Source organism: Pristiophorus japonicus, unplaced genomic scaffold (genome assembly GCF_044704955.1).
Source record: "Pristiophorus japonicus isolate sPriJap1 unplaced genomic scaffold, sPriJap1.hap1 HAP1_SCAFFOLD_154, whole genome shotgun sequence".
Lineage (NCBI taxonomy): Eukaryota > Metazoa > Chordata > Chondrichthyes > Pristiophoridae > Pristiophorus > Pristiophorus japonicus.
Genome location: NW_027251217.1, coordinates 1,102,087 through 1,118,527, shown reverse-complemented (window position 1 = coordinate 1,118,527; position 16,441 = coordinate 1,102,087). Strand labels below are relative to the sequence as shown.

General features: G+C 49.4%; 1 protein-coding gene across 1 annotated transcript in view; it reads right to left on the bottom strand.

Annotated features, from left to right (window-relative positions):
• LOC139242930 (uncharacterized) overlaps positions 1-16,441 on the bottom strand; it is a 182,256-nt gene that overhangs the window by 35,259 nt on the left and 130,556 nt on the right. The window contains 3 exon segments of the mRNA XM_070870567.1: positions 4,757-4,852; positions 6,275-6,406; positions 13,831-13,839. Coding sequence (XP_070726668.1) covers positions 4,757-4,852; positions 6,275-6,406; positions 13,831-13,839 — 237 coding nt within the window.

Below are 16,441 nucleotides of genomic sequence, written 5' to 3'. Positions count from 1 at the left end.
ATTTCCCTTTCACAAATCCATGCTGACTTGGACCCATCATGTCACCTCTTTGGATCACGGCCCTGCATGTCATCGTGAAGCAGGCGAAGGATGTTGACAAACTTTTGTGGGCATTCGAAACGGAGGAGGACGCTCCGTAGACCCTCACGGTTGACAGTGTCAAAGGTCTCTGTAAGATCGAAAAAGGCCATGTATAAGGCCTGGCGCTGCTCCCTGCATTTTTCCTGCAACTGGCGCGCTGCAAAGGTCATGTCTGTTGTGCCCCGTAGGGGACGAAATCGGCATTGTATTGCCCCTCGTGTAGTGTCGTGTAGTGTATTGCCCACGCTGTACTTGCCACTAGGTGATCTGGAGAGGTCTGGGCACCGACAGAGACCTTGTATATCGTGGGAGTACACTCAGCAGCTTCTGTCCCTGGCCGAAGGGACCCTGTACCAGCCGCTTCTGTCCCTGGCTGAAGGGACCCTGTACCAGCAGCTTCTGTCCCTGGCCGAAGGGACCCTGTACCAGCAGCTTCTGTCCCTGGCTGAAGGGACCCTGTACCAGCAGCTTCTGTCCCTGGCTGAAGGGACCCTGTACCAGCAGCTTCTGTCCCTGGCTGAAGGGACCCTGTACCAGCAGCTTCTGTCCCTGGCTGAAGGGACCCTGTACCAGCAGCTTCTGTCCCTGGCTGAAGGGACCCTGTACCAGCAGCTTCTGTCCCTGGCTGAAGGGACCCTGTACCAGCAGCTTCTGTCCCTGGCTGAAGGGACCCTGTACCAGCCACTTCTATCCCTGGCTGAAGGGACCCTGTACCAGCCGCTTCTGTCCCTGGCTGAAGGGACCCTGTACCAGCAGCTTCTGTCCCTGGCCGAAGGGACCCTGTACCAGCAGCTTCTGTCCCTGGCTGAAGGGACCCTGTACCAGCAGCTTCTGTCCCTGGCTGAAGGGACCCTGTACCAGCAGCTTCTGTCCCTGGCTGAAGGGACCCCGTACCAGCAGCTTCTGTCCCTGGCTGAAGGGACCCTGTACCAGCAGCTTCTGTCCCTGGCTGAAGGGACCCTGTACCAGCAGCTTCTGTCCCTGGCTGAAGGGACCCTGTACCAGCAGCTTCTGTCCCTGGCTGAAGGGACCCTGTACCAGCAGCTTCTGTCCCTGGCTGAAGGGACCCTGTACCAGCCACTTCTATCCCTGGCTGAAGGGACCCTGTACCAGCAGCTTCTGTCCCTGGCTGAAGGGACCCTGTACCAGCAGCTTCTGTCCCTGGCCGAAGGGACCCTGTACCAGCAGCTTCTGTCCCTGGCTGAAGGGACCCTGTACCAGCAGCTTCTGTCCCTGGCTGAAGGGACCCTGTACCAGCAGCTTCTGTCCCTGGCTGAAGGGACCCTGTACCAGCAGCTTCTGTCCCTGGCTGAAGGGACCCTGTACCAGCAGCTTCTATCCCGGGCGGAAAGGACGCTGCACCGGATTCGGGGGACGTCTAACCGGCCAAAGGGACTCCGGGACGACCTGCCAAAGGGACCCCGAGGACGTGGAACCGGCTGAAGGGACTCCAATGCCGGTGCTCAATCCGCCAAAGGGACTCCGAGGCCGGCGCTGAACCGGCTGAAGGGACCGAGGCGTGGTGTCGTCTTATACCCCCAACCAACTTTTAATTAATTTTTAAACTTTTAACCAACTTTTAAACTTAATAAACAATTTGGGAGAACTTTAAAGACATACATTTTAGACTCTCAATCGAAATACTTGTAAATATCTATTATTAATCTGTATCTTTGACTTTTAACAACTCTTTGGTTCTACCCGGCACCGAGCTTGCGACCAACACTTCGCTGGAGGCAATTGGGCTTATCGAGCTGTGCCTGGTCTCCAGTTGTCTTGGACCCCCTTGCCACTGGACCAAGACCTTGAACAGCTAAGCCCATGTGGTTGCCGATGTATAGCGGCCACCCCACGTTAAAAGAACTCACGCACTGGCATCTTCCACTTGGTCAGTATGAAGTTCGGGACCTGGAACGTCAGGACCCTCACGGACAATCCCAACAGCAACAGGCCAGAACGCCGCACCGCCATAGTTGCCCGGGAACTCGGACGTTTGGACATTGACATCGCCGCCCTAAGCGAGACCCGGCGGGCAGGGGAAGGAACACGGTGGAGGTTACACCTTCTTCTGGAAAAGGAAACCAGAGGCAGAACGCCGCCTTCATGGAGTCGTCTTTGCCGTCAAGAATGAGCTGGTCGACTGCCTGAAAGACTCCCCCCGTGGGGTTAACGAACGCCTCATGACTCTCCGTATCACCCTATCTCGGAACCAATGTGCCACAGTCATCAGTGCATACGCCCCAACACTCGATGCAACGGATGAGACTAAAGAGGGATTTTATTCCAATCTCGAGACATCCTTGTCCCGCTTCCCCACGGGCGATAAATTGATCCTCCTGGGTGATTTTATTGTCAGGGTCGGCAAAGACACAGCCCTCAGGGGCGGCGTGATTGGCAGAGAGGGGTAGGGAAAGCCAACTCCAGCGGTACCCTACTCCTGACAAAATGTCTAGAACATGAACTTCTCATCACCAACACCTTGTTCCACCAGAGGGACAAATACAAGGCATCGTGGCAACACCCTCGCTCCAAACACTGGCACCTGCTTGACTATGTCATCGCTCGAGATCGCAAGGATGTGCGCATCACCCGCGCCATGACAGGAGCTGACGACTGCTGGACGGACCGTCTAATTCCATCCATCATCAACATTAACATAGCCCCAAAGCAGAGGGGACAGCAGAAGCAGTTCCGCAAAAATGTTAATGCCGGGGCACTTAGAGACCCAGCTAAGAGAGCCCTATACAGCCAGCGCCTCACAGCCAATCTGACGTGCCCTGATGACCCTGAGATGCTGAATCCCCATAACGCTTGGTCTGCCCTCCAGGCCTCTATAACCAGTGTCTGTGAAGAGACACTTGGTCACTCAACCAGAAAACATCAGGACTGGTTTGATGAAAATGATCAGGAGATCGAAGAACTAATAGATCGCAAGCGCAAAGCACTTCTGAGCCTCAAGCAACAGCCCAACTTGGAAGCTGCAAAACAACATTACAGACAGCTGAAGGCTGAGGTCCAACAAAAAACCCGGGACCTAAAGAACAGGTGGTGGATGGAGAAAGCACAGGAGACTGGTTGACAGCCACGATATGCGAGGATTCTTCACTGCAGTCAAGGCCACCTACGGTCCAAACTCCCAAGGTCACACCCCACTCCTGGCCAAGAACGGGGAAACACTCATCAAGGACACCGAGGCTGTCAGGGCCCGATGGAAGGAGCACTTTGAAGAGCTCCTCAATCGAGACTCTGCCTTTGACTTGAGTGTTCTCGATTCCATCCCGCAGCATGCGACCGGCCATCAACTCAGTGAAACTCCAACATTGCACGAGGTAGGCAAAGCCATAAAACAGCTTAACAATAACAACGTTACGGGTGCGGATGGAATCCCTGCTGAGGCGCTAAAATATGGCGGGGAGGCACTGTTGGCGTGGATACATGATCTCATCTCTCTCATCTGGAGGGAGGAGAGCATGCCGGGAGATCTGAGAGATGCAGTGAGAGATGGGTGACCACATCACCCAGAAGGACAAGGGCAGAATGTGCACAGGAACAGCGTTACCTCCAAGTTACACACTCTCCGGACACGTCAGCGAATATTCATTGTCGCCGGGTCAAAATCACGGAATGTCCTGATTATCCGTTTCTGTTCCAACAGTTTTATTAATTCCACTCTCTTCTCAAATCCAGATATTTCCCACCCACCAGTCACCAGCTGATACACCTGGCCACAGCCACATTCACCATTTCTGCAAACCCATTGTTGTTCATCGGTTCAGATCGTGACCGTCCCTTCCCTTCTCCCTGAACTCACCCTAGTGCCCCAGGAACATGAACCCTTCCCTTCCCTTCTCCCTGAACTCTTCCCTTCCCTTCTCCCTGAACTCACCCTCATGCCCCAGGAACATGAACCCTTCCCTTCCCTCTGAACTCACCCTTGTGCCCCAGGAACATGAACCCATCCCATCCCTTCTCCCTGAACTCACCCTTGTGCCCCAGGAACATGAACCCTTCCCTTCCCTTCTCCCTGAACTCACCCCAGTGCCCCAGGAACATGAACCCTTCCCTTCTCCCTGAACTCACCAGAGTGTCCCACGAACATGAACCCTTCCATCCTGCTCCAGCCCTGCAGCCCCACATTGTAACTAATCCAGAGATCACCACCTTGAGGACTTGTTTTTATTCAGTCTGGTGATTAAATTCCTTTATAACTGTATTTATTTCCGTGTTAATGGATCTGACCATGGATAGTTCCTGCTCTCCTTTCCTTCCCAGAGATGGCCTACCCATCCGTGAAGTTCTTTCCTCTCTCGCGGGAGGTGGGGTGGGGGGAACTCGCCATTCGAGAGTCTGTCTATTCTGCTGACTTTAGAAACGCCCTATTCCTGTGCCCCACTTGCCTCTCACCCCCGCCCCACCCTGGTGTCACACTGTTGCTCAGGAAGGCCCCCCTCTGAGTCACTGTCTCTATCCACCTCACACTCCCCAATACCAGGTATCTGTACTCAGGGGCTCCCTCCACCTGTGACTGCTGTGCCCTCGAGATGCTCACTCACTTCCCTCTTTCGACTCAGCCCCTGTCCTGTTCCCTCTTCCTGTGGGAGCTGCACCTTCTTGCTCGAAATCCAAACCCTTTGTCAGGACAGAAATTATATTTCAATACATTTTGTGAACCTACCTGTGACCATTCTCATTCTTGGTAAAGATGTTGGATCTTCTCCCCAGTTTGGACCTTCAGCCATGGTGGTGACAGGTGTTGCCACCACCTGAGGCTCTGTAATAAATATAATATTAATAGGAGGGTTAGAGGGATATATTAAAGTGAGAAGGAGAACATTGCCTTGTTAAACATGATACCCAGTCCCTCCTCCCCCATCAGTACAACAGCGGTTAGCTCTGGGATCGAGCATTTCCCGAGTGTTACGATCAAGTCTCCACATCAGGTGTGACACAGACAGCTGCCCAGTGAAATCCACTGAGTCCCGCTGATCTCCACAACCCAGTTCCAGACGGGCTCCCGTCGGCCGAGGCTGCACACTGGGAGCGCACATTGGAGAGAGATTTACTCACAGTGCAGGCCCAAACCAGCTTTATTCCTGAGGTAGGGAATATTCTGCAGGGAAATGTGGAGTGGATGATCATTGATGGATTAAATAATCCTTCACTCGGTTTTACAGTCTGTCGGTATTGTATTATATTATTTATAGATTTGTGTTGATTGGTTGAGCTTTGACATCTTATGAATTTGATATCTATCCACATGTAAAATCTATGAGTGTGATTCCTCTGGTCTCTATGGGCAGTGATGCTGTCGTGTGTCCATGGAGATGTGACCTGGTTGGGGTGAGAGAGGGTGAAATGTACAAGATACCAGAGTCGGAGGAACAGAGAGATCTTGGTGGTGGGTGATTGTAGGCCTCGAGTATGTTAGAGACAGGGAGGGCCGAGACCATGAATGGAGTTTAAACGTGGATGAGAGTTTTAAGTCGGAGGAGCTGGGGGTCCGGGAGACACTGTAGGTTCACAAGGACAGGAGTGATCGGTGAGCAGGGTTTTGATGAACTGACGTTTACGGTGGGTGAAAGGAGCAAAGCTGCTGTTCATCTGTTCCACCGACACAGGCCCACTGCAGCCCCCCACCGACCCGGTCCCGATACCCCACTGACCCGGCCCCACACCGATACCCCACTGACCCGGCCCCACACCGATACCCCACACCGACCCGGCCCCACACCGATACCCCACACCGACCCGGCCCCACACCGATACCCCACTGACCCGGCCCCACACCGATACCCCACACCGACCCGGCCCCACACCGACCCGGCCCCACACCGATACCCCACTGACCCGGCCCCACACCGATACCCCACTGACCCGGCCCCACACCGACCCGGCCCCACACCGATACCCCACTGACCCGGCCCCACACCGATACCCCACTGACCTGGCCCCAGTATCCACCAATATGTTTTCATTCCCCTCAAAATGTTATAATCAGGATTGTTCCACTCTGAGTCCTGTTCAATACTAATTCCTGTCTCAGTTAATAGATCACAGAACCCAGAAGCAGAAGAGCACAAGGTGCTTGGGAACACCATCGCCTCCCATTTCCCTCCAAGTCACACACCGTCCCGACTTGGACATATATCGTCGTTCATTATCATCGCTGGGTCAACATCATGGAAACCCCTACCCAAGTGTTCCTGTTCCAACAGTGCTGCAGCTCCCATGTCCATCCTGCTCCCCGTAAGGTAAAGTGTCGGATCTTCTCCCCTGTTTGGACCTTCAGCCATGGTGGGGACAGGTGTTGCCACCACCTGAGGCTCTGTAATAAATATAATATTAATAGGAGAGTTAGAGGGAAATATTAAAGTGAAAAGAAAAACGTTTCCTTGTTAAACATGATAACCAGTCCCTTCTCCCCCATCAGTACAACAGCGGTTAGCTCTGGGATCGAGCATTTCCCGAGTGTTACGATCAAGTCTCCACATCAGGTGTGACACAGACAGCTGCCCAGTGAAATCCAGTGAGTCCCGCTGATCTCCACAACCCAGTTCCAGACGGGCTCCCGTCGGCCGAGACTGCGCACTGGGAGCGCCCATTGGAGAGATTTACTCACAGTGCAGGCCCAAACCAGCCTTATTCCTGAGGTAGGGAATATTCTGCAGGGAAATGTGGAGTGGGTGATCATTGATAAATGTCTGACAGCATTGTATTATTTTATTTATAGACGTGTTGATTGGTATTTTATGAAAATGATATCTGTCCAATATAAAATATACAGCTGGGTGTGATTCCTCTGGTCTCTATGGGCAGTGATGCTGTCGTGTGTCCATAGAGATGTGACCTGGTTGGGGTGAGAGAGGGTGAAATTCACAAGAGGCCAGAGTCGGAGGAACAGAGAGATCTTGGGGGTGGGGGATTGTAGGCCTCGAGTATGTTACAGAGACAGGGAGGGCCGAGACCATGAATGGATTTAAACGTGGATGAGAGTTTTAAGTCGGAGGAGCTGGGGGACCGGGAGACACTGTTGGTTCACAAGGACAGGAATGATCGGTGAGCAGGGTTTTGATGAACTGACGTTTACGGTGGGTGAAAGGAGAAAAGTCTGCCTGGAGAGCATTGGAACATCGAGCATACAGGGATAAAAACATGGGTGAGGGTTTCAGCAGCACATGGGCGAGAATGATGGGCGATGTTACCGAGGAGGGAGTAGGGGGTCTTTGTGAGGAGTGGATCGGGTCGGAAGCTCAGCTTGGTGACACACACAACACTGAGATTGTGAACAATCCGAGACAATGGCTGGGACGGGAATACAATTTTCTAAGAGATTGTATAAAATGTATTCCCTGTATCAGAAGGTGTTGCTGCCAATGGACGGTTGAATATACAGATAGCAATTTGCAGTGAATCGGGGAGAGTTCTGGTTATTGAGGAGGGAAGGGTTGAGTGTGCTGGGACAACAGGCGAGAGTAATGATATAAATAGTTAGTTGGTTTATTTTAGGTATTCGGTGTGAGGGTATTGAACTTCCTGCATTGTAGCCATGTCATGGAGATATATTTCTGGCACTGATACGTTCTGCCACCTCTCCCCACTCGCGGATTGCCTGGATATATTTATCGCCGCTTGGTAGACAGAAGAAGTCCCTATTCCTGGTGACCACCTCCTGCAAAACCTCGAATCAGTGTACGGAAACAGGCAGCCTTTGCGGGGTCTGCTGTGCCGGCCATTGGCCACAATCTTCATTTACAGTTGCCTACAGCCAAAGTGCTCCTCCACTTTGAGCTGTAAGTTGCCATTATTTGGCGCCAGTAATGGTGAAATTGACGTCCATCATTCTGCGAGCAGCCAATGCGCAGCGCAAGTGGTGCTGACAACCCACTTATTTTATTTAAATTAATTAAAGGGACTGGCGCATTGAGGCTTTGCTTGTGACCACGTGACTTTGTGCGTGTTCAAAGAACGCTGCCCATTCTACACACAAAGCAATTTCTACCCCATTAACATTTCTGTCAAAAAAAGGGCCAACACCTGTTCCTATTTCTTAGGTTTAATAAAGCTCCGGGAGAAGGAGTCGCTTCACACATACCGGTTCCTGCAGCCTGAGCACTTTCCCGAGGAGCAGGTTCTTGAATCTGACTTTGTTTGCTTGATGATTTCCGCATCTCTGTTCATTTGTTATCTGAAAAACATTTCATTCCAGGTTATAGCAGAGTGTAAAGTCCCTCATCACTGGTACCTTTCCAGTAAATATCTTCCGCACTCTCTCCAAGGCCTGGAAATCCTTCCTTCAGTGTGGTGTCCAGAATTGAACACAACACGCCAGATGAGGCCTAACCAGTGTTTGTAAAGATTTGACATAACCTTCTTGATTTTTTACTCCATTAATAAAGCCAAAGACCCCACACACATTTTTAACAGGCTTCTCACCTTGTCGTGCCACCGTAAACAGGTTGGGTACAAGAACATGGAGTAAATTAGCAAGAGACATAAAAATATATTATAAATGTTTCTATAGATATGTAAATAGGAAGAGATTAGTGAACGTGAAAATGGCCCATTAGAGGCAGAGACAGGAGAAATTATAATGAACAATAAGGAAATGGCAGACATTAAACAAATACTTTGTATCTGTCTTCACAGCAGAAGACACAAAAAACATTCTGGAAATAATGGGGAACCAAGGGTCTGGAGAGAATGAGGAACTTAAAGAAATCAGTATAAGTAAAGACATCGTACTGGAGAAATTAATGGGACTAAGTGACGACAAATCCCTTGGACCCGACGACCTGCATCCTAGGATTTTACAAGAGATAGTGGATGCACTGGTATTAATCTAGAATCGAGGGAATTGTGTAAGAACAGCTTCCAAGGTTTGGAAGGTAGCAAACATAAACCCGCTATTTCAGAAAGGAGGAATAGAGAAAACAGGGAACTATAGGCCAGTTAGCCTGACAATTGTAGTCGGCACAATACTAGAGTCTATTATTAGGGACTTGGTAACAGGGCACTTAGAAGATCATATTATAAGGCAAAGTCAACATGGTTTGATGAAAGGGAAATCGTGTTTGACAAAGCTGTTGAGTTTTTTGAAGATGTAACTAGTAGGATGGCTAACGGGGAACCAGTGGATGTGGTGTATTTGGATTTTCAAAAAGCATTCGATAAGGTGCCACACAAGAGGTGATCACACAAAATCAGGACTCATGGGATTGGGGGTAATATATGAGCATGGATTGAGGATTGGTGAATAGACAGAAAGCAGAGATTACGAATCAACTCGACTTATTCGAGTTGGCAGACTGTAACTAGCGGGGTACCTTAAGCATCAGTGCTTGGGCCTCAGCCAGTTACAATCAATATTAATGACTTAGATGAAGGGACTGAGTATAACATATCCAAGTTTGCTGATGAAACAATGTTAGATGGGAAAGTAAGCTGCAAGGAGGATGCAGAGAGGCTGCAGAGAGATATAGACAGGTTGATTGAGTGGGCAAGAACATGACAAATGGAATACAAAGTGGGGAAGTTGAAGTTATCCACTTTGGTGGGAAAAACAAAAAGCTGAATATGTTTTGGAATGGCAAGAGACTGGGAAATGTTTGCATTCAGAGTGTACTTGTACATGAATCACAGAATGTTAACATGCAGGTACAGCTAGCAATTAGGAAACAAATGGTGTGTTAGCTTTTGTTACAAAAGAGAAATGAAGTCTTACCACAATTATACAGGGCATTGGTGTGGCAACACCTGGAGTACGGTGTGCAGTCTGATCTCCTTACCCAAGGAAAGACAGACTTGAATTAGAGGAAGTATAACTAAGGTTCATTAGACTGGTTCATGGTGTCAGGGGATTGTCCAATGAGGAGAGACTGAGTAGACTAGTTCTCGAGAAGAATGAGAGGTGATCTCATTGAAACATATACAATTCTTAAGGGGTTTGACAGTTAATGGTAAGATGTTTCCTCTGGCTGGGAATCCAGAACACGGGGTCACAGTCTCAAAATAAGGGTTTGCCGATTTAGGACTGAGATGAGAAGTCATTTCTTCACTCAAAGGGTTATGCATCTTTGGAATTCTCTACCCCAGAAAGCTGTGGATGCTCAGTTGTATATTCAAGACAAAGATCGATAATTTTTTAAAAAACAAAGCGAATTAAGGGATATGGAGAGAGTGCGGGAAGGTGGAGTTGAGGTCGGAGATCAGACATGATCTTGTTACACCTCACATCTCTCTTTAAAAGTCTTGCTCTCGATCATCCACCCAGTACCAAAAAAGTTATTCCCGATATTTCTTCACTACATTCCATCCTCTGCACAGAACGACCTCTCATCCTCGGTGATATCAACCACCATTTCAATTCATCATGCACTCTCTCCTCTGGGTTCACTAGCCTCCCATCCTCCCTTAATCTCTCCCTCCACATAAACTCCCCAACCCATATTCACAGCCACCCCTCCATCGTGTCAATCACAGATAAGGTCTCCCTGACCACTTCCTTGTATCACTCACCACCCACATAAGCCTTCCAACCTTCCCCCATTCCGACCTCCTTCTGTGTCTGCCCCTGGGAAAAACTCTCTCTCAACTCACTTACAACTGCACTTATCAAATCCCAACTGTCCAGCCTTGGGCCCTCCATTCACCATGATATTTCTGCAGCTACTGATTTGCTCAATAGCACTCACCACCACCATGATGTCTTAGTTCCTGTTAAATCACTGACTCTCTCACCCTTGCCGTTCCCCCGGTACAGCTCTGATCTTCACTCCCGTCAGTCCAAGAGACGCAGACCTGAAAGGCTATGGAGGACAACTGGTTTAGCCATTCACCAGCAGATCCGGCGAGACCACAGAAAGCATTATTTGGTCCTGCTCTCGTCTGCCAAAACTGCTCACTATTCCAGAATCATTCTGAAATGTAAAGATAAATCCCGGCTTCTATTCTCCACTGCGAACCGTCTTTTTAAACCCCTCTCTCCAGTCTCCACCCTCACCTCAGACAATAAGTGTGAGGTCGTCTTTGTCTCTAAGACTGAGACCATCCGTTCACTGCCTCTCCTCTTCCTTCCCCGAGCCCACCGGGCCAAACTTCCTGAGGATCCCCTCTGCCCTAGCCCTGAACTCACATCTATCTCCAGTTTCTCTCCGATCTCCTCTCATGACCTGTCCATGAGACCCACTCCCTGCTCCCTTGATCTTATTCTCACTAAACTGCTGACCACACAACTTCCTTTTCTGGCTCCCATGTTAGCTGACATTGTTACCGGTTCTTTCTCCTCAGGTACTGTCCCCCTCTCTCTCAAATCTGCCGTCATCACCCCTCTCCTCAAAAAACAACTCTAGACCCCTCCGTCCTTGCAAACTGTCACCCCATCTCCAACCTCCCTTTCCTCTCCAAAGTCCTTGAACATGTTGTCGCCTCCTAAATCTGTGCCCATCTTTCCGGCAATTCCATGTTTGAATCCCCACAAACCAGTTTACACACCTGCCACAGTACTGCACCGGCTTTTATTAAAGTCAAAAATGACATCCTTCGTGACTGTGACGAAGACAAACCATCCCCCTTAACTGGTCTGCAGCCTTTGACACGGTTCACCACTCTATCTTTCTCAAACCCCACTCCACCATCGTCCAGCTGGGTGGGACTGCGCTCGCCTGATTCCATTCTTATCTATCGAATATAGCCAGAGAATCACCTGCAACGGCTGCTCTTCCCACCCTGCAGCGTTACCTCTGGTGTGCCCCAAGGATCTAACTTTGGCCTCCTCCAATTTCTCATCCACATGTCCGCTGACAACATCCAGCTCCACTCCACGAACACTTCTCTCCACTCCGCCAGGGTCTCCAAATTGTCAGACATCCAGTTCTGGATGAGCAGAAATTTTCTCCAATTGAATATTGGGAAGATCAAAGCCATTGTTTGTGGTTCCCGCCTCGACCTCCACTCCCTAGCTACTGACTCCATCCCACTCCCAAACTTCCGTCTGAGGATTAACCACTCTTTGCAACCTTGGTGTCATATTTGACCCTGAAATGAGCTTTTGACCACATCTCCGAAGCATAACTAAGACCGCCTATTTCCACCACCGTAACATCGCCCGTCTCCCCCCTTGCCTCAGATCATCTGCTGCCGAAGCCCTCATCAATGCCTATGTCATGTCTAGATTTGACTATGTCAATGCACTCCAGGCTGGTTTCCTACATTCGAACCTAGGTAAGCTAGAAGTGATCGAAAACTCGGCTGCCTGTGTCCTGATTTGTGCCAAGTCCCGCTCACCCATCACCCCGGTGTTCGCTGACCTACAATGGCGCCCGGTTAAGCAACGCCCCGATTTCAAAATTCTCATCCTTGTTTTGAAATCCTTCCATGGCCTCACTCCTCCCTATCTCTAATCTCCTCCAGCCACACAACACCACCCCCTCCCAGAGATGTGTGCAGTCCTCGAATACTGCCCTCGAGCATCCCTGATTATAATCGCTCAACATTGGTGGCCGTGCCTTCTGTTGCCTAGGCCCTAAGCTCTGGAATTCCCTGCCTAAACCTTTCCGCCTCTCTACCTCTCTTTCCTCTTTAAAGATGCTCCTTACAACCTAACTCTTCGACCAAGCTTTTGGTCACCTGCCCTAATTTCTCCTTATGAGGCTTGGTGTCAAATGTTTTATTTCGTAATACTCCTGTGAAGTGCCTTGGGACGTTTCACTACATTAAAGGTGCTATATAAATACAGGTTGTTATTGAATGGTGGAGCAGGCTCGAAGGGCCAAATGGCCGACGACAGCTCCTACTTCTTCTGTTTTCATGAGGAAGGGAAGAGTCAGAGATGGACCATGTGCATGTGCAGGAAGTGTGGAAATTGGAAGCAAAGTCAATGAAATGTTCTAGTTCAGGACAAGAACAGGAAACGGCACCGATAGTCATCAATGTACCGGAGTAAGAGATGAGGGAGGGGACCGGTCACCTGTCACTTTAAGGCACCACTCCACTCCCACACTGACCCCTCGGTCTTCAGTCTCCTCCACTGTTCCAACAAACGCTCAACCTAAGCTGGAGGAACAGCACCTCATCTTTCGTTTCGGCACTTTACAGCCTTCTGGATTCAACATCCAGTTCAACAATTTCAGACCATAACCTCGGAGTTTATTTTTTCAGATGGCAGCAGTTGATGTTTCTGCTATTCACATTTACACCATTTCTAGATTTATCTTTTGTTTCTTTACTTGTCATGTCTCATTGTGCTGGACTCCTCCAACAGAGGAAGAATTGTTTCAATCTATCTACCCCACTAAATCATTTAATCATCTTAAACAGCTCAATTAGATCCCCCTTGATCATCTATATTCAGCAGAATACAAGCCTGGTCGACGCAACCTGTCCTCATATTTGAAGCTTTAAGCTCCGGTATCATTCCGATAAACTTGCTCCAAGGACAATTGATCTTCCATGAGGGGCGGTGCTCATAACTGAACAACATGAGGAGCAAGATTTTCTATTCAACATGTATTGAGTCAGACGACACCGATTTTGGAAAAGTAGTATTAAACTAGGGCAAGAGGAAGTCTTACGCATGATGTGCATCGATATAACTGACTGCTCAGAAACAACAGGTTCCGACTCCTGGACTGCCAAATACATAGACAGAGTTTACACTGAATGTTGCACGGTCTTTCAGTTATAAATTGTGCCAACGCCTCTTGTCCTGAGATCTGATAGATTGTTACCCTGGCGATAGAGGAAATCGCTCACCGAAAATAACTGAAAACGGAAATAACAAAACCACCATCACATGTTCCGAGTTTAGTTAAGAACATTAACCCTGTACATACAGGCAATGTTTCTGACCATGAAGCTGCGATTCCAATAACAGACTGTTACATCACTCGACCCGACACTGGATTTACTGAATGCACCGTCAGTTCCGCCTGTACAGAGCATTAAGCAATGCCGCATCTTCAGAAATACATCGGTAAAATAGTAGAATTGTTGGAAATCGACCCCGTTACCTCTGAAAATCTACTTGTCTTAAACCATCTAAACCCGTTACAGTTAATTAATTATATGCGCCTACATTACCTGCATTGTGTGACCAACGAGAAACGTTACTCTCACAACACAAAATAATTAATTGGAAGTAAATTTACAAATCTATATTAAAATAAAGTTTATGTATCATTTTATCACAAAATGATAATCATTTAATTCAACTGCCATTGCCAAATTCAGAAATGGATTTTTCTGATAGGAAATAACTAAGTACAACCCAGCATCCAGTTCAGAACTGTAAGATTATTTATTGACAGTTGGATATTTAGAGATCAGTGTTTGGGCCTCAGCTATTTACAATTGATATTAATGACTGAGATGAATGGATGAGTGCAATGGATCCAAATTTGTTGCAGATACAAAGCTAGGTGGGAAAGTTGTCAGGTGGACACAAAGAGCCTGCAAAGAGATATAGACAGGTTAAGTGAGTGCGGGCAATAAGGTAGCAGATGGCTTGGGTGAGATTACACTGGAGTACTGTGAACAATTTTGGTCTCATGAGCTGAGAAAGGATATACGTGCCGTAGAGGCGGTGCAATGAAGGTTCACTACATGGATCCCTGGGATGAGAAAGTTGTCCTAGGAGGAGGGATCGAGTAGACTGGACCTATACTCTGTGGAGGTGAGAAGGAGGAGATGTGATGTAATTGAAACATACAAGATACGTGGTGGATTGACAGGGTAGATGCTGAGAGATTGTTTCCCTGGCTGGTGAGCATAGAACGAGGGGGCATAGTCCCAGGATAAAGGGTCGGCCATTTAAGACTAAGATGAGGAGGAATTCCTTCAATCAAAGGGTTGTGATTCTTTGCAATTCTCTACCCAAAGGGCTGTGGATGCGGAGTCGTTGAGCATATATTGAAGGCCGAGACAGATAAATATTTGGAATCGAGGGGAATCAAGGGATACAGGGATTGGTGGGAACGTGGACTTAAGGTCAAAGATCAGCTGTTTGACCTCACTGGGCCCCCGGGTTACACAGTGTCTGATTTCACTGGGCCCACCCCCGGGTTACACAGTGTCTGATCTCACTGGGCCCACCCCCGGGTTACACACTGTCTGATCTCACTGGGCCCACCCCCGGGTTACACAGTGTCTGATCTCACTGGGCCCACCCCCGGGTTACACACTGTCTGATCTCACTGGGCCTACCCCCGGGTTACACAGTGTCTGGGCCCACTGATAGTTTCACTCTAACTCCCACATGTCCCAAACCCCCAGCTCCGGGCCTGTGTTAAGTTCGGTGTTTGCCCTCACAGTAAAATCCCGGCCCCCAGCCTGAGATTGCACACTGTGAGCGATGCAGCCGGAAATGCGCCACTTTCTCCGCCGGCTGCAGACTGAGCCCCCGCCCTCCATCCCCGGACCGGGCCCTGTATTGTGAGCCGGCTCAGCACATTCCCCGGGATGTGATGCTGACAGTAAGCGGCCCGCTTTCCCCGCTCAGTTACAGCCCCTTACTGTTAGTTTGCAGTCCCTGGGTGTGTGATAGAAAGCCTCAGACCTGACACTGCCGCATGTTGAGGCCGGCAGACGGAGCAGCGCCATTGTCCCCGCTGTTCCAGCCTGTGTGCGATACAAAGTCTGGGGCTGAGCCGCCCGCTCTCAGTCCGTCAGCTCAACACAGCCCCGCTCCCCCAGTGAGAGAGCGGGCCCGGCAACCCGGGCAACCCTCCTGTTCCTCACATACCTGCCCCGCCCCGGTAACCCTCCTATTCCTCAGTCACTCACACACCGGCCCCGCCCCGGTAACCCTCCTATTCCTCAGTCACTCACATATCAGACCCACCCCAGTAACCCAGGCAACCCTCATGTTCCTCACCGTCACTCACACAGCAGACGGCCGAAGGGGCAAACCCCGCCTTGGGTATCATCCTGGTAAACCTCCTCTGTACCCTCGCCAACGCCTTGGCATTCTTCCGAGTGTGTGCTGCTCAGAATTGTACACAATACTCCAGCCTCACTACTGATGTGTAATGGGTTAGCATTGAACTCCGTGTTTTTATATTCAGTGCCCATTTACAATGCGAAGGATCCCACACACTCTCTTAAATGCCTCATCAGCTTACCCTTCCATCTTCAAATATTTGTGAATATTCATCCCCAGGTCCCTCTGCTCTAACATCCCCTCAAAATAGTCCCGTTTGCATTATACTGCCTCTCCATGTTGTTCTTCCCAAAGTGTCTCACTTCACACTGAGCTATAATAAATTGCATCTGCCATGTTTCAGTCCAGTTCACCAGTCTCTGTCTGTGCCTTTCTAAAGTCTGCTGCTATCCTGCTCACCATTTACTACAATCAAGTTTCTCGAAG